Here is a 25,001-nt window from a genome sequence, read left to right on the forward strand (position 1 = left end):
ACGCACTGTTTCTTCTCCCCGCACTCGCCCTGAGGTGCGTGCCCTCAGCCCGGTACCTCCAGTTCCGGTACCACGCACCAGGCCTATAGTGCGCTTCGAGAGGTCAGTGTGCCCTGTCCCTGCTCCCCGCACTAGCCTTGAAGTGCGTGTCTCCAGTCCGGTGCCTCCAGTTCCGGCACCACGCACCAGGCCTACAGTGCGCCTCATCCGGCCAGAACCATCCGTCTGCCCAGTGCCATCTGAGCCATCTGTCTCCCCAGCGCCGTCTGAGCCATCTGTCTGCCCAGCGCCGTCTGAGCCATCTGTCTGCCCAGCGCCGTCTGAGCCATCTGTCTGCCCAGCGCCGTCTGAGCCATCTGTCTGCCCAGCGCCGTCTGAGCCATCTGTCTGCCCAGCGCCGTCTGAGCCATCTGTCTGCCCAGCGCCGTCTGAGCCATCTGTCTGCCCAGCGCCGTTTGAGCCATCTGTCTGCCCAGCGCCGTCTGAGCCATCTGTCTGTCCAGCGCCGTCTGAGCCATCCGTCTGCCCAGCGCCTTCTGAGCCATCCGTCTGCCCAGCGCCTTCTGAGCCATCCGTCTGCCCAGCGCCTTCTGAGCCGCCCGTCTGTCCCGAGCCATTAGAGCCGTCCGTCAGTCAGGAGCCGCTAGAGCCGTCCGTCAGTCAGGAGCCGCCAGAGCCGCCAGCCAGTCAGGAGCTGCCAGAGCCGCCAGCCAGTCAGGAGCTGCCAGAGCCGCCAGCCAGTCAGGAGCTGCCAGAGCCGCCAGCCAGTCAGGAGCTGCCAGAGCCGCCAGCCAGTCAGGAGCTGCCAGAGCCGCCAGCCAGTCAGGAGCTGCCAGAGCCGCCAGCCAGTCAGGAGCTGCCAGAACCGCCAGCCAGTCAGGAGCTGCCCTACAGTCATGAGCTGCCCTCCAGTCATGAGCTGCCCTCCAGTCATGAGCTGCCCTCCAGTCATGAGCTGCCCTCCAGTCATGAGCTGCCCTCCAGTCATGAGCTGCCACCCAGTCATGAGCTGCCACCCAGTCATGAGCTGCCACCCAGTCCGGAGCTGCCACCCAGTCCGGAGCTGCCACCCAGTCCGGAGCTGCCACCCAGTCCGGAGCTGCCACCCAGTCCGGAGCTGCCATTAGTACAGAGTTGTCCCTCTGTCCGGAGCTACCTCTCTGTCCTGAGCTACCTCTCTGTCCTTAGCTACCTCTCTGTCCTGAGCTACCTCTCTGGCCTGAGCTACCTCTCTGGCCTGAGTTGTCTCCTCTATGTAGGAGGGGCCTTGGTGAAGGTTCCTGGACCATGGTCGGGGGCGAGGGTCGCCACTCAAAGGACGCTAAGGAGGGGGACAAAGACAGTGGTGGAGTGGTGTCCTCGTCCACCGCCGGAGCCGCCACCGCGGACAGATGCCCACCCAGACCCTCCCCTTGAGTTTTAGGGGTGCGCCCGGAGTTCGCACCTTGAGGGGGGGGTTCTGTCACGTTCCTGACCTGTTTTCTGTTGTTTTTGTATGTGTTTGACGGTCAGGGCGTGAGTTTGGGTGGGTAGTCTATGTTATGTGTTTCTATGTTGGTTAAAGGGTGACCTGATATGGCTCTCAATTAGAGGCAGGTGGTTTTCATTTCCTCTGATTGAGAGCCATATTAAGGTAGGTGTTTTCACATTGATTGTTGTGGGTGGTTGTCTCCTGTGTCAGTGTATGTTACGCCACGCGGGACTGTTTCGGTTTTGTTTGTTTGTTCGTTTTATGTAGTCAGTTTTCCTGTTCTTGCGTTCTTCGTGTTTCATGTAAGTTCGTCGTCCAGGTCTGTCTATGTCGTTTGTTGTTTTGTAATTATTCAAGTGTTCGTCGTGTTTTCTGTTTTGTTGATTAAAAATCATGTCTTATCACAACGCTGCATTTTGGTCTAATCCTTGCTACTCCTCTTCGGATGAGGAGAAGGAGGAAGCCCGTTACAGAAACAGTCCTGTTTGGACAGATTTACCCAATCAGCGTCCTGCAACTAGTGACCAAAGACTTTCAAACGTTGTGAAAAGTTGAAGTCAATGCCCAAGTACAGTATTTAGTTAGGCAATCCATTATGAGCCTTTTTTCGTGGAAGTAATTAGCAGAATCATGTCAACTCATGTTGAATGATTATTCTTTAATCCAAACCAACGCTTGTTATGAATTCATAATAGGTTGATTTCATCCAGCCAACTCAGCTGGAACATGCAACATATTCATTGATTGCAACCTGTGCTGATATAGTAAAACAAATATACTTTTTTGATTTCACCTTTATTTAAGCAGGCTAGTCAATTAGAACAATGATGGCCTGGCAAGAGACAAAAGGCCTCCTGTGGGGATGGGGGCTGGGATAAAAGAAAACATTTTAAAAAACTATGTAAGACAAGACGGACAACACAGACAGAAGAAACTGGCGACAGCACAAATACAACAGCAAATAAACCGTGGATGTGTGTGTGCGCATGCAGGCATGTGTGTGGTGTGTGTGTGTGAAGTAACACAACATGCTTCCTTACATCAGGCAACACAAACTAGTGAATACTAGGAAGAACTACATGTCTCAACAAACTGTTAACCAACTTGTCCTTTGAACTCCTCCAGGGACACCAGGTCCTGGGGTTTTAGGTTGGCTTGGAGGGAATTCCAAGACCAGGGAAATATCTTTTCGATGCTCTGTTCTAGGTTTCGGGACTCTTAGCATAAAACAAGATTGAGATCTGAGCTTATATGTGTTTTCATTTCGAGCTAGAAGAGGCGATAGATAAAATGTCAGTTTTCCTAAAATTGCCTTATAAATAAGAATAGACCAGTGTTTGAGCCTGCCTGTTGCTAGTGATGTAAATCCAACAGCAGTGTAGAGATCACAATGATGAGTTAGATGTCTCTGATTGGTGACAAAACAAAGAGCTGCATGATACAGAGTCAAGAGCCTCCAAGGACATGTTGCTGTGATCCCCTACTCTGTAATTCAAATACAACAAGTAGCTCCTCAAGGGTGGTTTAGTGAGAAGTAATCCAAACTAAAAGCATTTAACAAACCCGTTCTAACTGTGCTACAATACAGTGCATTCGGAAAGTATTCAGACCCCTTACATTTTTCCACATTATGTTACCTTACAGCCTTATTCTCATCAATCTACACATAATATCCCATAAAGACAAAGTGAAAACAGGTTTTTCGACATTTGTTTACATTTATTCAAATAAAAAAACTGAAATTACACTAGAAATTGAGCTCAAGTGCATCCTGTTTGCATTGATCATCCTTGATGTTTCTATAACATAATTGGAGTCCACCTGTGGTAAATTACATTTATTGGACATGATTTTGAAAGGAACACACCTGTCTATATAATGTCCCAGATTTGACGGTGCATGTCAGAGCACAGACCAAGCCATGATGTCGAAGGAATTGTCCATAGAGCTTCGTGACAGGATTGTGTCGAGGCACAGATTTGGGGAAGGGTACCAAAAATATCTGCAGCATTGAAGGTCCCCAAGAACACAGTGGCCTCCATCATTCTTAAATGGAAGACGTTTGGAACCACCAAAACTCTTCCTAGAGCTGGCCGCCCGGCCAAACTGAGCAATCGGGGAAGAAGGGCCTTAGTTAGGGAGGTGACCAAGAACCCGATGGTCACTCTGACAGAGCTCCAGAGTTCCTCTGTGGAGATGGGAGAACCTTCCAGAAGGACAACCATCTCTGCAGCACTCCACCAATCAGGCCTTTATAGTAGTGGCTATACGGAAGCCACTCCTCAGTAAAAGGCACATAACAGCCCGCTTGAAGTTTTCTAAAAGGCACCTAAAGTCTCTTAGACCATGAGAAACAAGATTCTCTGGTCTGATGAAACCAAGATTGAACTCTTTAGCCTAAATGCCAAGTGTCACGTCTGGAGGAAACCTGGCACAATCCCTACGGTGAAGCATGGTGGTGGCAGCATCATGCTGTGGGGATGTTTTTCAGCGGCAGGGTCTAGGAGACTAGTCAGGATCGAGGGAAAGATGAACGTAGCAAAGTACAGAGAGATCCTTGATGAAAACCTGCTCCAAAGCACCCAGGAGCTCAGACTGGGGCGAAGTTTCACCTTCCAACAGGACAACAACCCTAAGCACACAGCCAAGACAACGCAGGAGTGGCTTCGGGACAATTCTCTGAATGTCCTTGAGTGGTCCAGCCAGAGCCCAGATTTGAACCCGATCGAACATCTCTGGAGAGACCTGAAAAAGCTGTGCAGCCATCCAAGCTGACTGAGCTTGAGAGGATCTGCAGAGAAGAATGGGAGAAACTCCCTAAATACAGGTGTGCCAAGCTTGTAGCGTCATACCAAAGAGGACTCAAGGCTGTAATCTCTGCCATAGGTGCTTCAACAAAGTACTGAGTAAAGGGTCTGAATACTTATGTAAATGTCATATTTCAGTGTTTTCTTTTTCATAAATTAGCCAAAAATTATATAAACCAGTTTTTGCTTTGTCATTATGGGGTATTGTGTGTAGATTGATGAGGGAAAAAAACAGTTTAATCAATTTTAGAATAAGGCTGTAACGTAACAAAATGTGGAAAAAGTGAATGGGTCTGAATACTTTCCAAATGCACTGTATGTCTGATAATATATGATTGAAAGGGGAAATGTAAATATACTGAACAAAAATATAAACACAACATGTAAAGTGTTGGTCCCATGTTTCATGAGCTGAAATAAAAGATCCCAGAAATGTTCCATATGAACAAAAAGTTTATTTCTCAAAAATGTTGTCTATAAATTTGTTCACATCCCTGTTAGTGAGCATTTCTCATTTGCCAAGATAATCCATCTACCTGACAGGTGTGGCATATCAAGAAGCAGATTAAACAGCATGATCATTACACAGGTGCACCTTGAGCTGGGGACAATACAATGGCACTCTAAAATGTGCAGTTTTGTCACACAACACAATGCCACAGATTTCTCAAGTTTTGAGGTAGCGTGCTATTGGCATGCTGACTGCAGTAATGTCCACCAGAGCTGTTGCCAGAGAATGTGATGTTCATTTCTCTACCATAAGCTGCCTCCAACGTCGTTTTAGAGAATTTGGCAGAACGTCCAACCAGCCTCACAACCGCAGACCACGTGTAACCACGCCAGCCCAGGACCTCCACATCCGACTTCTTCACCAGCGAGATCGTCTGAGACCAGCCACCTGGAAAGCTGATGATGCTGCTGGTTTGCGCAACCGAAGACTTTCTGCACAAACTGTCAGAAACCGTCTCAGGGAAGCTCAACTGCGTGCTCATCGTCCTCACCAGGGTCTTGACCTGATTGCGTCGTAACTGACTTCAGTGGGCAAATGTTCACCTTCAATGGCCACTGGCACCCTGGAGAAGTGTGCTCTTCACGGATTAATCCCGGCCAGATGGTGTATGGCATTGTGTGGGCGGGCAGTTTGCAGAAGTCAACGTTGTGAGTAGAGTGCCCCATGGTGGCGATGGGGCTATGGTATCGGCAGGCAGGCATAAGCTATGAACAATGAACACAATTGCATCTATCTATGCTAATTTGAATGCACAGAGATAACGTGACGAGATCCTGAGGCCTATTGTTGTGCCATTCAGTTCCCGCCAATATCCAGCAACTTCGCACAGCCATTGAAGAGGAGTGGGACAACATTCCACAATCAACAGCCTGACCAACTCTATGCGAAGGATATGTGTCGCGCTGCATGAGTCAAATAGTGGTCACACCAGATACTGACTGTTTTTCTGATCCACGCCACTACCTTTTTTTAAGGTATCTGTGAACAACAGATGCATATCTGTATTTCCAGTCAGTGGTGTAAAGTACTGAAGTAAAAATTATTTTGCACTTAGACTGAGGATATTTCCTCAAGGTGATGGAAGGAAGAGATGGAGGGAGAGGGGAGGAAAATTACATACTGTATAGAGCTGTTGATAAAGTGATGGCATATCTATAATGCATAAATATTGTAATGAAACGAGGGAGTAGCACGGGGTTCCGAGGCGAGACTCGAACTTGTAACCCTAGGGTCGCAAAGCCGGACATGCTACAGCTGCTCCAAGAAAGCTCCCTTTGGGGAGTGTTAATTGTGCTTCTCAACGCCAGGGTCATTGCAATATTACACTGAGAGTACAAAACGTTAAGAACACCTTCTCTTTCCGTGACAGACTGACCAGGTGAATCCAGGTGAAAGCTATGATCCCTTATTGATGTCACTTGTTAAATCCACTTCAATCAGTGTAGATGAAGGGGAGGAGACGGGTTGAAGAAGGATTTTTAAGCATCGAGACATGGATTATGTATTTGTGCCATTCAGAGGGTGAACAGGCAAGACAAAAAATGTAAGTGCCTTTGAACGGGGTACGGGTTTATGTCAAAAACTATAATGCTGCTGGGTTTTTCATGCTCAACAGTTTCCCGCTTGTATAAAGAATATTCACACCCAAAGGACATCCAGCCACCTTGACACAACTGTGGGAAGCTTTGGAGTCAACATGGGCCAGCATCCCTGTCGAACGCTTTCGACACCTTGTAGAGTCCATGCCCCGACGAATTGAGGCTGTTCTGAGGGCTAAATGGAGGGGGTGTTTGAGGGGGGGGGCGGTGCAACTCAATGTTTTGAATGTTGGTCATGTTTGGTATACTCAGCGTAGTATGATGAGGAGAGATGGTGGCATTGCTCACTTCTGGGAGAAGAGGTCTCTGTATGGACTCCCATGCTGCATGGCGATGCCGTAGCCTTTGCTGCTCATGCTGTTTCCCGTGACGGTGATGGTGCAGTCATCGTCCGTCAGTGCGGCGTACTCCACCACAGCCATGTCCCATAGAAAGGCATACGGGCCCTTCTTTGCCTGCAGAGGAATGACAGTCATGACCCAGTTAATGATCCAGATGCTATACATTCTGCCTACATGCAATCATTGTTTTCCATGATAGAACCTAAAGGATAATAGAAGGCCTACATGTGGGAATTGCTGTGACTATACAGTAGTATCCCAACTCCAAGAAAGTGTTGTACTCTAATGAACATGTGGAAAACATACATACTTCAATACATTTCCTGTAAAGGTGTCTTTTCTAGTTTGAGTCTCATTGTAGACTGGGCTATTTGCTCATTTGATAGAAAAACCTTTTAGCTCAGAGGGCTCTATTTTCGGCTTTCGCGAGAGGCGCAAGTGTCAAACGTAAGTTAGTTTGCAATTTCATCATGTACAGTAAAAACTGGCGCATTGGCATTTTCCACCCCTTTCAACAATTTCCCTGTCTAACATCAGCTCGCTTGCACTGTGGTGGGGGGGCTGAACTTCCTGATTTAGCCTCGGTTTCAATTCTCCTAATCAGGAAATGCGACTGAGAACGAGATTTGGGTTTTGGAGGCGTGCTTTGTTGTGGGTGTCTCTTGTGTGTGTGATCTAATGTGGGAAGCATTTGTACTTTCACTCTCCCAAAACAGTACACAGCTACAGTCGCTCACCCTTCTAGTTAACTTGAAACAGTGTAACCAGGTCTTCTGTTTGGAACCATTTTATTTTTTATTTAGCAAGTTATTTAAGAACAAATTCTTATTTACAATGATGGCCTAGGAACAATGGGTTAACTGCCTTGTTCAGCAGCTGAATGTCAGATTTTTACCTTGTCAGCTCAGGGATTTGATCTAGCAACCTTTCAGTTACTGGCCCAATGCTCTAACCACTAGGCTACCTGCTACCCCAAGTAGCCTAGACTAGCTAGCAAGCTATCCATCTTCTTTCACCAATTAGCTTCAGCCGGACGATGTGCGACCGTGGCGAAGTTGTTTTGACTTTGGATACTCTGTGGGGCTAGTTAGGGATCATCAATAAATTACACAATGTGTTGCACACCTTTTATTTGTCTCATTAAATGCTTATAAATATTTGTATATGAATTTCTAAAATGTATAGTTGATTTGAGGTTTTTAATTCATTGAAATACAGAGCTATTGACATTGAAGGAATTGTCGAAGGAATTGTCGAAGGAAACTCCGAGACAGAATTGTATCAAGGCACAGATATGGGGAAGGGCACTACAGAGGGTAGTGCGAACGGCCCAGTACATCACTGGGGCCAAGCTTCCTGCCATCCAGGACCTCTATACCAGGCGGTGTCAGAGAAAGGCCCTTAAAATTGTCAAAGACTCCAGCCACCCTAGTCATAGACTGTTCGCTCTGCTACCGCACGGCAAGCGGTACCGGAGCACCAAGTTTAGGTCGAAGAGGCTTCTAAACAGCTTCTACACCTAAGCCATAAGACTCCTGGACACCTATTCAAATGGCTACCCAGACTATTTGCATTCCCCCCCCCCCCCCCCCGCACCGTTTCCCACTGCATATAGTCTCGCTATTGTTATTTTACTGCTACTCTTTAATTACTTGTTACTTTTTTATTTATTATTCTTGTCCTTATTTTTTTTTAACTGCATTGTTGGTTAGGGGCTCGTAAGTAAGCATTTCACTGTAAGGTATACATACACCTGTTCTATTCGGCGCATGTGACTAATGCAATTTGATTTGATTTGAAAACATTTCTGCCGCATTGAAGGTCCCTAAGAACACAGTGAACTCCATTATTCTTAAATGGAATAAGTTTGGAACCATCAACACTCTCCCTAGAGTGCCATCCCTAGAGTGCCATCCCTAGAGTGCCATCATGCTGCGGGGTGTTTTTCAGCGGCAGGGACTGGGAGACTAGTCAGGATCGAGGCAAATATGTACGGAGAAAAGTACAGAGAGATCCTTGATGAAAACCTGCTTCAGAGCGCAGGACCTCAGACTGGGGGCGAAGGTTCACCTTCAAACAGGACAACGACCCTAAGCACACAGCCAAGACAACGCAGGTGTGGCTTCGGGACAAGTCTCTGAATGTCCTTGAGTGGCCCAGTCAGCGCCCGGACCTGACCCTGATCGAACATCTCTGGAGAGACCTGAAAATAGCTGTGCAGCAACGCTCTCCATCCAACCTGACAGAGCTTGAGAGGATCTGCAGAGAAGAATGGGAGAAACTCCCCAAATACAAGTGTGCCAAGTTGTAGCAGCGTACACAAGAAGACTCAAGGCTGTAATTGCTGCCATTGGGGGCTTCAACAAAGTACTGAGTAAAGGGTTTGAATACTTATGTAAATGTGATATTTATGATATCTTTATTTTTTATAAATGAGAAAACATTTCTAAAAACCTGTTTTTGCTTTGTCATTCGGGGGTATTGTGTGTAGATTGATGAGGGGGGAAAAACAATTGAATACATTTTTGAATAAGGCTGTAACCTAACAAAATGTGGAAAAAGTTGAGGCGTCTGAATACTTTGCAAAGGTAATTTACTGATGGTCCCTAATTAGCCCCATAGGGATATCGAATGTCAAACCAAATTGACCATGGACATTACCATCGTGTCTCGTGCAGCTGCGCTCCGAATTGATGATTACTTGGGTGCTGCCAGTCACGGGCATGTGGGCAGGTTTGAAATAAACACAACACAAGAAAAACTGCTACAGTACATTCTGTGACATATATTTTTTTCCGGTCAGCTTTAAATGACGTTCAGCTTATAAAGGCTTCATAAAGCCTTCATAATGCCTTCATAAGCACTACATAAATGTGTTACAAATCATCTAACCACATGTCATGCTCTATAAAGTGTTCATAAATGTGGAATAACTATGACATAACCACCAATTTCAAATGTGACATAACCCACTACATAAAATATGACATAAGCACCGCTTAATAAAGGCTTTATAAATCATATTAAGTTGAGGCTTCACAAAGCATTTATAACCTTGTCATGCATCTTGGTAGAGCATTGCAACACCAGAATAGTGGGTTAGATTACCAGGACCACCCATATGTAAAAATTTATGCATGCATGACTAAGTCGCTTTGGATAAATGGACCTGATTGGACCTGATCTCAATTTGCCCAAACAAGCTGTGCTGCAGGATGACACACACTCTAAAGTGCAGTCATGCACAGCAAACAACGTTGGTAGGGCGCTTTAAAATCAGTATGTATTTTTTGCCTAATTTAGTTTTTTTCCCATATTCCGTTTTCTTGGTTTTGTTTTTCCAGGTTTTGGATTTCCCCCATTTTGTTCTCGTTTTACCCCAGTTTTTAATAGAAAAACCAATTTGGATTTTCTGTGTTCACAATAATGCTTATACCACGTCTGGGAATTTATTTTTTGTGTCGTTACCTTTAATTCAGTGTGTATGTGTAACAGTATAACTTTAAACCGCCCCCTCGCCCCGACACGGGCGCGAACCAGGGACCCTCTGCACACATCAACAACTGACACCCACGAAGCGTCGTTACCCATCGCTCCACAAAAGCCGCGGCCCTTGCAGAGCAAGGGGCAACCCTACTTAATGTCTCAGAGCAAGTGACGTAACTGATTGAAATGCTACTAGCGCGCACCCGCTAACTAGCTAGCCATTTCACATCCGTTACATATGCAAATCAAATGCCCACTTGTGGTGCCACTCGACAGTGAAAAACAAGAAAGTTAAACTTTATTTATTGTAATTTAAATTGTTCTGTAGTAGTTATATAAGTGTTGAGTTAGATTACATAGCTACCTCAATCGTTATTTAAAATTATTTTTGTGACTTCACAGCAATTGCTAGCTAGCTAACAGATCTGCTTGGAGTTTGGAGCCAACATGCAGTACCTCCAGCAGGCAGATGAGGCAATAATCATTTGTCCGCCAGCTCAGGGGACAAGCCCTGTGTAATGTTCAATGTAACTGCATTGCTAGACTTATTGAAACGTAATGTATTTGTATTGTTTTAAACATGTATAAATAAAAGAAAATGCATGGTTTAAACTTGATTTTAATGTTTATATATTTGAGCTGTTAGTCATACTTCCTTTAGAGTAAATACATTTGTGTTTACATCATTAAGCCTTTATCTATGTCTTATGAATGACCAAAGGTGTCTGACTTTATAGTAAGTACAGGGTCATTTGATATAAGGCATTTATGAATGTGTTATGAATGACCAAAGGTGTCTGACTTTATAGTAAGTACAGTGTCATATAATAAGGTACTTATGTATGTGTTATGAATGACTAAAGGTGTCTGACTTTATAGTAAGTACAGTGTCATGCGATATAGTCTTCATGGATGTGTTATGACCGAAGGTGTCTCATTTCAAAGTATTACAATAATGTATTTTTATTTATAATGTCAATAAATATGTTATACATGTCCTGCTGATTTATGAAGGTTCTCATGATACACAGGTTACTACAGTAGGTTTGTGAGAGGCATCTAGATGGATTGATGGGACTGCAAAGCTTGCGTTTGCATGTGTGTGTCAGAGCCGAGATGATATGGAGTAGTCCTACAGTCCCTGAGACGACCGCACCAGGTAGTCCTCTTCAGTTCCCATGCTGGAGACCAGGGCTTGATTACAACCTATTACGATGATGCCAACATTTTGTGACTGATCTTTCAGCGGGAGAGAGGGTGAATGTGTTAGACCTGACTGGGCCCAGCAACCCACGGTATGGCTTGTTATATTGTTGTCAAAGACCTGACTGGGTCCAGCCCCCCACGGTATGGCTTGTTATATTGTTGTCAAAGACCTGACTGGGTCCAGCCCCCCACGGTATGGCTTGTTATATTGTTGTCAAAGACCTGACTGGGTCCAGCCCCCCACGGTATGGCTTGTTATATTGTTGTCAAAGACCTGACTGGGTCCAGCCCCCCACGGTATGGCTTGTTTAATACATGTTTCTGACTCATATCAATAGGCCGTTTTCAAGAAGAAGCTTCATATTACATTCAGCAAAAGCTCACCCATGTGTTCTTGAAATATCACGAGCAGCAGAACAGTCAACAGACATTTCCCTTCTGTCTTTATATTGGGCATCATTTTTTGTCCAGCTTCTGTGAAAAGTTTAGACTCATTATGTGTGATGCCCACTGCATGAAAGGGATCAGAGACTGTAGGACATTTCCCCTTTCTCTTTATATTGGATATTTTTCCAGCTCCTGTCAAAAGTTTGGATGTGTGTCAAATCCTCCGTAGTCTACATTGTCTTAGACCTAATATTATATGCCCACGGGGAGCAATTATGGTGCCTGTAACTGTATTTAGACAAAGCCTATTTAATTAAAACAAGTTGTTGTTCCGTTTTATTATAATTTAATTATTCAATGTGTTTTTTAGGTCTTATCGATAGTGAATTTAATCTTGCTTATTGACAACCTTTGGCATGTCCATGGCTCAGACATAATGCAGTTTAAAGTGGGCCTATATCAGTGCGAATGAAACGTTTAACAATATATTTCTATAATGATGCCATACAATTACTTAGAACAATGTGGACTGCAAACATGTTAAACATGATAGCAAATAGTGGATAGGTCGACATTTTGTTATTTTGTTTGTGTAGGCTATTTAACAAACTAGGCTATAACGGACTAACATTCGAAGTTGATGACAATGCAATACATACAAGACTGTAAATAACAACCAAATGGAACCATGGAGCACATTCTGATTGGCCAGTGAAGGGTCAAAGCCTTGACACACCTACAACTTGTTTATTCATCAAAACTAGCCCTTTAGCGCCACAGCCAGCTACTGCGCCCATACTTCTGGTTGTGAAAATAGCAAAAATATTTAGGACAAACCGCAATCCTATAGCTACCACCAGCGCTAAGATTTACCATTGCGCTAGTTTTGTCAAAATAGAGCCCAGAGACAGAAGGTGCCTGTTGTGTGTTTTGATGTTGTATCCAAGTATCTTCTACCTCTTACAGTTAACTAACACAAATACATCTACCGTCCTGCTAAAAGGCTCATTTTGCTAAGTTTGAGACAAAAAGCCTTTGTTTTGTAGTATAAAGACTAAATGCGACAGAAAGCTAATTAAAATGTGTACACAGTACAAATGTGAAGATCTATGATATGTCATATTACCATTCAGCATATGGGCAGGCAAAATATTGTTCTTTCTTGGCCATTTATTACGGGCAGTATATGAGATTAACCAATATAATTGTGACAATGTCACAAAACAGCACTTGCAGTTTATTCAGACAGATAGTCAAAGATAACGTTGAATTTGCCTGGTGTGAAATACTGTGGAACTATAGGCACAGTATAAGGGAGAACAGTATGACTCCATACTGTGAAATGACAGTGAAAAGATTGATTGTTTTTTTTGCCAAATATGAAAACGTCTTCTTTTTTTGTTGAAATACACAGTAGCTAAGCAATTACTACTTAAAAGAGTTGCCAGCCTGTACTTAGGCATCCTCTCTTTATTGGCATGTACCTGCTTTGTCTTCGTCAACCTACCTTGCGGATGCCTTCTGAGGGACTGGACACAGAGTAGTCGTGGCCGTTGTTCTTGCTGATGGTCCTCCACAGCTCTGCGTATGTGCTGTCCTGCTCCAGCGGGTTGGTGCCCTTGTTCTTGAAGTATTCATAGACGGCTGAGTCTCTCACAGTGCCGTAGGACACATCCATCTGCCTGGACAGGTCCTGGAATGTTCTGTAGAGACAGAGAAATACATCAAGTCAAGTATATAACAAGAACAGATACTGTATGTACAGTAAAGTACACTGTAAAATATACTTTGGGGCCTCACGGATGGCGCCGCTGTCTAAGGCACTGGATCGCAGTGCTTGAGGCGTCACTACAGACCCGAGTTCGATCCCGGGCTGTGACGCAGCCACCTGCGACTGGGATACCCATGAGGTGGCGCACAATTAGCCCATCATTGTCCGGGTTAGGGGAGGGTGGGAGGGATGTAATTTGCCTCTCCTGAGTCCATACGGGAGTTGCAGCGATGGGAAAAGACTGTAACTACCAATTGCATATCATGAAATTGGGAGTACCTCCAAGTACTTTGTACATGGGTGTTCAACTTATAAAGATGAGTCACTCTACTCAAAATGGTACTAATATAATAGCAGATTCTGTCAACTGAGCTTGATTTCCTGAATTGACACACACTACATGATCAGAAGTATGTGGACACCTGCTAGCCTATTGCTAGTTATCCATTCTAAAACTGACTGGAGCTCTATGTTAAGTGTCTCAGTTATTTATTTTACTGTTGCAACCAACGTGTATACGGTTGAGTTGTCAGCGTACATAGACACACAAATTATTTATAAAAACAGAAAACAATAATGTCCATAGCCGGCTGCCCTGCGGTACACCACACTCAACTGAATTTGACTGAGTGTCCATTAACGAAAACCTCTCAATCCATAATAAGGCAGAGGATGAAAATCCATAACACCTACGTTTTTTCAGCAAAAGGTTATGATCAAACATCAAAAGCTGCACTGAAGTCTAACAAAACAGCACCCACAATCATCTTACTATAAATGTCTTTCAGCCAATCATCAGTTATTTGTGTCAGTGCTGAGCATGTTGATATAGCATGTCCCTATAAGCATACTGTTGTTCATTTGTTTTCTGTAAGATAACTTTGTATTTCATAAAACACACATTTTTCCAAAAGTTTACCAAGCGCGTGTAACAGGCTGATTGGTCAGCTGTTTGAACCATTAAAAGGTGCTCTGCTATTCTTGGGTAGCGGAATGATGGCACCACGTTGAACATAACCGAGCTCTTCAGTAAGGTCATTCTACTGCCAACGTTTGTCTATGGAGATTGCATGGCTGTGTGCTCGATGTCAGCAACGGATGTTAATTTTGGACGGCAGGTAGCCTAGTGGTTAGAGCGTTGGACTAGTAACTGAAAGGTTGCAAGATCAAATCCCCAAACTGACAAGGTACAAATCTGTTGTTCTGATCCTGAACAATGCAGTTAACCCACTGTTCCTAGGCCATCATTGAAAATAAGAATTTGTTCTTAACTGATATGCCTAGTTAAATAAAGGTACATCAAATTGGCTGAAATAGCCAAATCCACTAATTTGAAGGGGTATCCACACATCTTTGTATATATAGTATTTCAAAGCAACACAGTAACTTTTCTTTTCAAGTTGAAAAAACATTTTAACAGAGCAAATTGAGGATAGGACTATATACATGCAGATGTCCGATGTATGCTCTCAGTGTGAGACAGCTCCAGCTTGGCAGGTGGGTAAGCTGTTGCATGGCAGCGCTCTGTTTAGACACTCGCTGCTCTGTGTCATAACAACAGTCCAGGGGAAATGAAGGTCAACATTTCTTATGGACATCACAAGACAGGAAATAATGATGCTGATGAGTTGTTTGCAAGCATATTAGTCTGTAAACACCAGATGAGGCACAGGAAATAATTTAAGAGGAGTGGTATAAAGGGACACTGTATTAACGTTAAAGGTGGGAAAGCCTGACTTTTAATCAAAACTGACTCTTAAACAGATTAATCACTTTTGTGCTGGATCAGATCAGGGTATCAGAAAAAAGCCAATAACAACATTTACACACACCTCATTTATCTCAAAGAGAGTGAGATAAGCAGCTGTCATGTAATAAACAATGAGCAACACAAACCTCTAACCTCACAGAACAATCGAGGAGTGTCGAAAACATGTCATCTTACTCTTACATCTTACTCTATCCTGTAGAGAAATCTACAAACAACTTTCGTATAGTTAGTTGCCGTTCTATAAGGTGGCAGGCAACGTCCACACCTACTTTATCATCAGTTTTATAAAAGAGTGCCAACAACTCTAACTGAATGTGATAGCTAGAAGGAGTACTCACAGTGATGCAGTGAAAGATTTCTGATTCGAGTGTGCAATTAAATTATATTAAGCTCTTCATTATGAGCGACACATTGCTACTTGGTTACCAATGTGTGGAAGAGTAATTAAAATATGCTGTGCATACAATACACTCTGTGCATACGATTCACCCTTCACTTTTTCCAAATTTTGTTACGTTACAGACTTACTCAAAAATGATTAAAAACAGGTTAATAGAAATTTTTGCAAATGTACTAAAATTCAGACCCTTTGCTATGAGATTTGAAATTGAGCTCAGGTGCATCCTGTTTCCATTGATCATCCTTGACATGTTTCTACAACTTCATTGGAGTCCACCTGTGGTAAATTCAATTGATTGGACATGATCTGGAAAGGCACACACCGGTCTATATAAGGTCCCACAGTTGGCAGTACATGTCAGAGCAAAAACCAAGCCATGAGGTCGAAGGAATTATCTATAGAGCGCTGAGACAGGATTGTGTCGAGGCACAGATCTGGGGAAGGGTACCACATTTCTGCAGCATTGAAGGTCCCCAAGAACACAGTGCCATCCATCATTCTTAAATGGAAGAAGTTTGGAACCACCAAGACTCTTCCTAGAGGTGGCCACTCGGCCAAACTGAGCAATTGGGGGAGAAGGGCCTTGGTCAGGGAGGTGGGAGAACCTTCCACAAGGACAACCATCTCTGCAGCACTCCACCAATCAGGCCTTTATGGTAGAGTGGCCAAACGGAAGCCACTCCTCAGTAAAAGGCACATGACAGCCCACTTGGAGTTTGCGAAAAGGCACCTAAAGGACTCTCAGACCATGAGAAACAAGATTCTCTGGTCTGATGAAGCCAAGTTTGAACTCTTTAGCCTAAATGCCAAGCATCATGTCTGGAGGAAACCTGGCACCATCCCTACGGTGAAGCATGGTGGTGGCAGCACCATGCTGTGGGGATGTTTTTCAGCAGCAGGGACTGGGAGACTAGTCAGGGTAGAGGGAAAGATGAACGGAGCAAAGTACAGAGAGATACTTGATGAAAACCTGCTCCAAAGCATCTCTGAATGTCCTTGAGTGGCCTAGCCAGAGCCTGGACTTGAACCCTATCGAACAACTCTGGAGAGACCAGAAAATAGCTGTGCAGCAACGCTCCCCATCCAACCTGACAGAGCTTGAGAGAATCTGCAGAGAAGAATGGGAGAAACTCCCCAAATACAGGTGTGCCAAGCTTGTAGCGTCATACCCAAGAAGACTCAATGCTGTAATCTCTGCCAAAGGTGCTTCAATAAATGACTTGAGTAAAGGGTTTGAATACTTATGTAAATGTAATATTTCCGTAAAAATAAAAAAAACTGGTTTTCACTTTGTAATTATGGGGTATTGTGTGTAGATTGATGAGGGGGGGAAAACGATTTGATCTGTTTTAAAATAAGGCTGTCACGTAACAAAAAGTGAAGGGGTCTGAATACATTCAGAAGACACTGTATCAGCATTGCTGCTAGGCTACCTCCGGGACAGTCACCAAATCACACAGCAGTCTATCTATGCCAAGTTACCAGTAAGCATTGCATTGAGCCAGCAGCACCATCCTGCATCCCACTGCTGGCATGCTTCTGAAGCTAAGCAGAGTTGGTCCTGGTCGGTCCCTAGATGGGAGACCAGATGCTGCTGGAAGTGGTGTTGGAGTGCCAGTAGGAGGCACTTTTTTCCTCTGGTCTAAAAACGACTATCCCAATGTCCCAAGGGCAGTGATGGGGACATTGCCCTGTGTAGGGTGCTGTCTTTTGGATGGGATGTTAAACGCGTGTCCTGACTCTCTGTGGTCACCAAAGATCCCATGGCACTTATTGTAATGGGGTTAACCCTGGTGTCCTGGCTACATTCCTAATCTGGCCCTCATACCATCACAGTCACCTAATCATCCCCAATTTACAATTGGCTCATTCATCTCCCCTGTAACTATTCCCCAGGTTCTTGCTGTAAATTAGAATGTGTTCCCAGTCAACTTACCTGGTGAAATAAGGGTTAAATAAAATAAATTGTACATAATCATTAGTTTACAGTTTAGCAAACTGCTGTCAGTCTCAAAAATGCATATCTCAAACTGAAATGGCATTAAAGGATATGCCTGCCACAATCTTCACCTGTCGCTATACTCTGATTTTGAAGAAGAATTAATGCCCATTTATAATGCAACGGTTGTGTATTTCACAGCTAATAAATATTTGTTTAAAGGCACATGGATAGTTTTGGAATGAGCCCTAGGCATATAGTCACTATTGACAGCTTGAATTTAGGTATATCATAACTTGGGCTGTCCCCGACTAAATATAATCTTAGTCGAAAGAAAGTCATCTGTTTGTTTTTTTTGCAATCGATTGGTCAATATTTTACAATGTCTATTTTTATATAGATACACCCTATGTGTTTTAATAAAATCAACGATATGCTTGTCTGATGCTGTTTGGTGAAATAAGACACAAATGACTCAAGAGGGAGCCAGAGATCAAGATAACCAGAAGAGAAAAACCTTAACATGGCCCGACCATCTTCCTCCCGCTCCTGCTGGCTTTTGCAGATTCTGCCATTACACTCCTGAAGTTGCCAGCAATAGGCTACACAAGGAGTTGGCAAACTTTCTCATGTGGAAAGCCAATTTATCTTAACATTTCTACCGATCTCAATGCCAGTTATGGTTTTCATATGCACATTTTCGTGAAACAGTTATAATAACATCTTTGTATCTCAAAATCATTGTCATGTGGTTAATTAAAACTATCTAAATCTAAATGAAAATAATACAAACCTAAAAGTTAATTATATTGCCAATGCCGACCATGTAAAAATAGCCAACAAATAAAAACATTGCAGCCTGCAGGTAAAAGAATATCCTGATAAAAATAAATATCTTATAAATCACATTGCTACACATGGCCTGTCTGCAATGAACTTGAAACATTGTCTCAGCTATTAACTTGGGTCCAGCCTGAAGCTCCCAAGTGTGTAAAATATTCTGGGCCCTCAGAGTTTCCGGTGCCAGTGAGCATGGGACAGACACAGCTGTAGGCTATTTTGCGCAAGGGATAAGAGCTCATCAGGTAGACCTATTTCCACTGGATCAGAGCATGACATTTTTCCCTTTCACGCTGAGTGGTTATCGAAAGGGAGAGAGTCAAAAAAAATTCTCACATACATTGAGGAGCTATTGTCATTCTCAATGGATATAAAAACTTACTTTGTTTGCTGTTTGAGGTGAAGAAACCATTGCTGTGGAGAAGCTCCACAACTCATTAGTGGTAGTGCATTAATCCAATCAGAAATATTATCAGATCACCAAATGTGCACATTTATATGCCTACATTTGCGCTCAGGTTAGGTAGCCTATAGGACTACTTCCATGCATAATCAGGTGCATGTCCTTACTCAACATTGACAGTAGCGCTCCAAACAAAAGACAATGATTAAATTGACAAAATTCTTAAATGGAACGAAATAAACCAAAACTTGTTTTTCACAAGTGTAGCATAGGTTGTGCACTCTGCAACCAACGTGTCCACTCTGACAATGGGAACGGTGAAAGACTGGTTTAATAATATACAGTTGAAGTCGGAAGTTAACATTCATTAGGTTGGAGTCATTAAAACTCGTTTTTCAACCACTCAACAAATTTCTTGTTAACAAGCTATAGTTTTGGCAAGTCGGTTAGGACGTCTACTTTGTGCATGACACAAGTCATTTTTCCAACAATTGTTTACAGACAGATTATTTCACTTATAATTCACTGTATCACAATTCCAGTGGGTCAGAAGTTTACATACACTAAGTTGACTGTGCCTTTAACAGCTTGGAAAATTCCAGAAAATGATGTCATGGCTTTAGAAGCTTCTGATAGGCTAATTGACATAATTTGGGTCAATTGGAGGTGTACCTGTTGATGTATTTCAAGGCCTACCTTCAAACTCAGTGCCTCTTTGCTTGACATCATGGGAAAATCAAAAGAAATCAGCCAAGACCTCAGAAAAAATATTCTAGATTTCCACAAATCTGGTTTATCCTTGAGAGCCATTTCCAAACGCCTGAAGGTACCACGTTCATGTGTACAAACAATAGTACGCAAGTATAAACACCATCAGACCATGCAGTCGTCATACCGCTCAGGAAGGAGATGCATTCTGTCTCCTGGAGATTAATGTACTTTGGTGCGAAAAGTGCAAATCAATCCCAGAACAACAGCAAAGAACCTTGTGAAGATGCTGGAGGAAACAGGTGCAAAAGTATCTATATCCGCAGTCAAACGAGTCCAATATCGACATAACCTGAAAGGCCGCTCAGCAAGTAAGAAGCCACCGCTCCAAAACCGACATAAAAAGCCAAACTACGGTTTGCAACTGCACATGGGGACAAAGATCGTACTTTTTGGAGAAATGTCCTCTGGTCTGATGAAACAAAAATAGAACTGTTTGGCCATAATGACCATAGTTATGTTTGGAGGAAAAGGGGAGGCTTGCAAGCCGAAGAACACAATCCCAACCGTGAAGCACGGGGGTGGCAGCATCATGTTGAGGGGGTGCTTTGCTGCAGGAGGGACTGGTGCACTTCAGAAAATATATGGCATCATGAGGGAGGAAAATTATGTGGATATATTGAAGCAACATCTCAAGACATCAGTCAGGAATTTAAAGCTTGGTCGCAAATGGATCTTCCAAATGGACAATGACCCCAAGCATACTTCCAAAGTTGTGGCAAAATGGCTTAAGGACAACAAAGTCAAGGTATTGGAGTGGCCATCACAAAGCCCTGACCTCAAACCTATAGAAAATTTGGGGGCAGAACTGAAAAAGCGTGTGCAAACAAGGAGGCCTACAAACCTGACTCAGTTACCCCAGCTCTGTCAGGAGGAATGGGCCAAAATTCACCCAACTTATTGTGGGAAGCTTGTGGAAGGCTACCTGAAACGTTTGACCCAAGTTAAACAATTTAAAGGCAATGCTACCAAATACTAATTGAGTGTATGTAAACTTCTGACCCACTGGGAATGTGATGAAAGAAATAAAAGCTGAAAAAATAAATCATTCTCTCTACTATTATTATGACATTTCACATTCTTAAAATAAAGTGGTGATCCTAACTGACCTAAGAAAGGGAATTTTTACTAGGATTAAGTGTCAGGAATTGTGAAAAACTGAGTTGAAATGTATTTGGCTAAGATGTATGTAAACTTCAGACTTCAACTGTATTGCTGCATTAACAGAAATTACCATAACCGGACAAACATTGTAGATTTTGTATTTTATTATTTAACCTTTATTTAAACTAGGCAAGTCAATTAATAATACATTCTTATTAACATAACGGCCTACTTGTAAATCCCCCCTGTCAAACCCTACTCTAACCCAGATGACGCTGGGCCAAATGTGCGCCGCTCTATGGGACTCCCGATCACAGCCGGTTGTGTTACAGCCTGGGATTGAACTTGGGATGGTAGTGATGCCTCTAGCACTGCAGTGCAGTGCAGTGCCTTAGACCGCTGTGCCACTCGGGAGGTTAGATAAGAAATTATAGGAATTAACAGTAAGTGTAGGCTACTACTGGTGATATACTGTATGTAATGGGAAATTGATAGGCATTAACAATCAAGGCAAACAATTCACACAATGAAGTTATGAAACAATGAATGTACACAAATTGGAGAGAGAGCATTGGAGAGGGACATGCATTGCACATTTTATTCACACTCCCCTTCTAATTGAACTGTGGCCTCCACAATGGATTAGTCTCAGCCTCCGCAATGGATTAGTCCACTGAGATGGGTGCGAATCAGTCTTATGCAGCCATAAAAAATTCATATATATTTGCTACTGCTCGACTAAAGAAAAGCGTGGTTGAAAATCGCGCACAAGACATGATTTCGACCAAACAATCAACCAGTTGACTAATTGGAGTCAGCCCTAATTATAACTGATGGACAGGTCAGTTTACGGTCTCATACACTGGTACGTAGTATGTTCATTCGTTCGTATCAACTGACATTTCAAGGGATCAAGTGATGACCGTTAGTTGTGTTGCATTAAGCAACATGCAGATGCATCTCTTTTTTGGGGTGAGTGGATTCACAATAGGTTGAAATGAAACATGTCTATTGGACTATCCTCATTCAAGCTGATTAAAGCTAATAGCACATGTCAGGTAGTTCGGTGTGTGTGTGTGTGTGTGTGTGTGTGTGTGTGTGTGTGTGTGTGTGGCCAAATAGCTTTATTTTTATGTTATTAAACAAATGTAAACACCGGGAGGTTGCTAAATGGAATTGGCACTTGGATTGGAACAGGAGCGAGCTATAGTCAGATGACATGAAAATAGAGCTCTTTGGCCACGCACACCAGTGATGGGTTTGGCGTAAAAAGAAGGATGTGATAAGCAGAAAAGAACCCCGTACCTATTGTAAAATATGCTGGTGGATCTTTGATGTTTTGGGCTATTTTACTTCCACTGGTCCTGGGGCACATGTTAAGGTCAACAGCATCACAAACTTTACCCAGTACCAGGACACTTTAGCCAAAAACCTGGTTGCCTCTGCCAGGAGGCTGAATCTTGGCTGCAAGTGGATCTTCCAGCAAGACAATAACACCAAGCACACATCAAATTCCACAAAGGAATGGTTAATTGACCACAAAATCAACAGTTGGCAATGGCCATATCTGTCTCTAGACTTGAACCCCATTGAAAACCTGTGGTGTGAATTGAAGAGGGCAGTCCATAAGCACAGACCAAGGATATCAAGGATCTGGAAAGATTCTGTGTGGTGGAATGGTCTAAGATCCTTCCCAATATGTTCTACAATCTCATAAAACATTAGACAAAGGGTCAGTGCCTTTATCCTGGCCAATAATTTTGAACCCTGTCTTTTTGAGAAGAAAAAACTAAAGTTGTCGAACAAAATCTCTTTCTCTGAGCAATAGCATTAGCATAACATCATTAAATTGTTAAAAAAAGGTTAGCATAGAATATAGCTCAGTATTTGTATGATATATTTTATACAGTTTACTAGAAAATCTAGAAATACTAAATCCTGTGGGTGCTACGATATTGCAGACCTTAAATATGGAATCTCACATAGGGGATGAGTGTGAAGTATTCATTTTGTGGATATGCATTACATGGACACTACATTAAGTTAAACCATGACCATTTAAATGATTTAAGATGCCCTCAGTGGAAACTTGAAATGCTCTAAGTAACTGGCCTCAATATAACTGCATGCACAGCTGCATTTTCACTGGCTCAATTGGACAAACAAAAGGTGGGAAAGTGAAAAGGTACTTTCGTGCCCTTGCCCAAAAGCAGATAACGGAAACATGCAGCTTTAAGAAGTAACTAACAAAAGCTACAAGTCACCCACTTAGTTTTTTTTCTGTCTTCCAGACCCATGTACATTGCCTTGTTAATTCCAGGGTCCATGCTTGGGCCATTTGAAACACAGTGAAAATACAAATAAAGGTACTAGCTGTACGGTTATCTGTGACAATGGGATAGTGCTAGAAAAGCATAACCATGTGCATCAGAGATCAATCACCCAATCTCATTTGGCTACATACTGCAAATACATAATTTTATGCTAAGGTCAATGTTTGTGTTTTATCATAGAATTTAGGTGTAGGATAATAGCAGCATGATGCCTGCTTGGAGGGGGGGGGGGGGGGGCGCAACAGCACCCAGGGTTTTGTTAGTGTAGAATACATGGGATATATATATATATACACGTATATATATATACAGTACCAGTCAAAAGTTTGAACACACCGACTCATTCAAGGGTTTTTCTTTACTTTTAATATTTTCTACATTGTAGCAGGTATTCAAAGGTGTGCTTTGTCAAAAGTTGATTTGTGGAATTTCTTTCCTTCTTAATGCGTTTGTGACAAGGTAGGGGTGGTATACAGAAGATAGCCCTATTTGGTAAAAGACCAAGTCCGTATTATGGCAAGAACAACTCAAATAAGCAAAGAGAAACAAAAGGCCATCATTCTTAAAGACACGAAGGTCAGTCAATTCAGAAAATGTCAAGAACTTTGAACGTTTCTTAAAATGCAGTCGCAAAAAACATCAAGCGCTATGATGAAACCTGCTCTCATGAGGACCGCCACAGAGGATAAGTTCATTAGAGATAACTGCACCTCAGATTGCAGGCCAAATAAATGCTTCACAGAGTTCAAGTAATAGACACATCTCAACATCAACTGTTCAGAGGAGACTGCGTGAATCAGGCCTGCATGGTCAAATTGCTGCAAAGAAACCACTACTAAAGGACACCAATAATAAGAAGAGACTTGCTTGGGCCAAGAAACATGAGCAAAGGACATTAGACCGGTGGAAATCTGTCCTTTGGTCTGATGAGTCCAAATTTGAGATTTTTGGTTCCAACCGTCATGTCTTTATGAGATGCAGTTTAGGTGAACAGATGATCTCCGCATGTGTGGTTCCCACTGTGAAGCATGGAGGAGGAGGTGTGATGGTGTGGGGGTAATTTGCTGGTGATTGTGCCTTGAATTATTTAAAATTCAAGGCACACTTAACCTGCATGGCTAACAAGCATTCTGCAGCAATACGCCATCCCATCTGGTTTGCGCTTAGTGGGACTACCATTTGTTTTTCAACAGGACAGTGACCCAACACACCTCCAGGCTGTGTAAGGGCTATTTGACCCAAAAGGAGAGTGATGGAGTGCTGCATCAGATGACCTGGCCTCCACAATCCCCCGACCTCAACCCAATTGAGATGGTTTGGGATGAGTTGAACCGCAGAGTGAAGAAAAAGCAGCCAACAAGTGCTCAGCATAAACTCCTTCAAGACGACATGATTTCATATGTGTTATTTCATAGTGATGTCTTCACTATTATTCTACAATGTTGAAAATAGTAAAAATAAAGAAAAAGCCTGGAATGAGTAGATGTGTCCAAACTTTTGACTGGTACTGTATATGTGTGTTGCTTAGTGCTTTTTGAAGAGGCTTTCAACATATGCAAAACTAAACTTCAACATTCATGAATATATTGGTCATCGGTGTACTTTGAGTAAGCACCAAAACAAGTGAGTAAGGATATCTGCTGTATGTGTCTACTTGAATAAATATACCAATATATTTTGCAACACAAGAATGTATTGAAGATGAACTGATGGAAAGACATCTTGGATGAGATTTTCTTGAATATAGTTTAAAAAAGCAGCTAGGGAAATTGGCATGTCACCATAGTGTTCAGACAGTCAGTGATATCTGACGTGACAGGCTTGATGACATACTTTAAAGGAAGATACTAAATTAAACACTTGAC

The 25,001-nt window shown here is 42.9% G+C and overlaps 1 protein-coding gene across 1 annotated transcript in view; it reads right to left on the reverse strand.

The window, feature by feature from the left end:
• Positions 1 to 25,001, reverse strand: part of LOC120029776 (glutamate receptor ionotropic, delta-1-like) — a 453,526-nt gene that overhangs the window by 9,160 nt on the left and 419,365 nt on the right. The window contains exons 13-14 of the mRNA XM_038975046.1: positions 13,315 to 13,510; positions 6,676 to 6,842 (exon numbers count right to left, since the gene is read on the reverse strand). Of these exons, the coding sequence (XP_038830974.1) occupies positions 6,676 to 6,842; positions 13,315 to 13,510 (363 nt within the window). The remainder of the gene's footprint in view (positions 1 to 6,675; positions 6,843 to 13,314; positions 13,511 to 25,001) is intronic.

This window comes from Salvelinus namaycush, chromosome 35 (genome assembly GCF_016432855.1).
Source record: "Salvelinus namaycush isolate Seneca chromosome 35, SaNama_1.0, whole genome shotgun sequence".
In the NCBI taxonomy this organism is placed as follows: domain Eukaryota; kingdom Metazoa; phylum Chordata; class Actinopteri; order Salmoniformes; family Salmonidae; genus Salvelinus; species Salvelinus namaycush.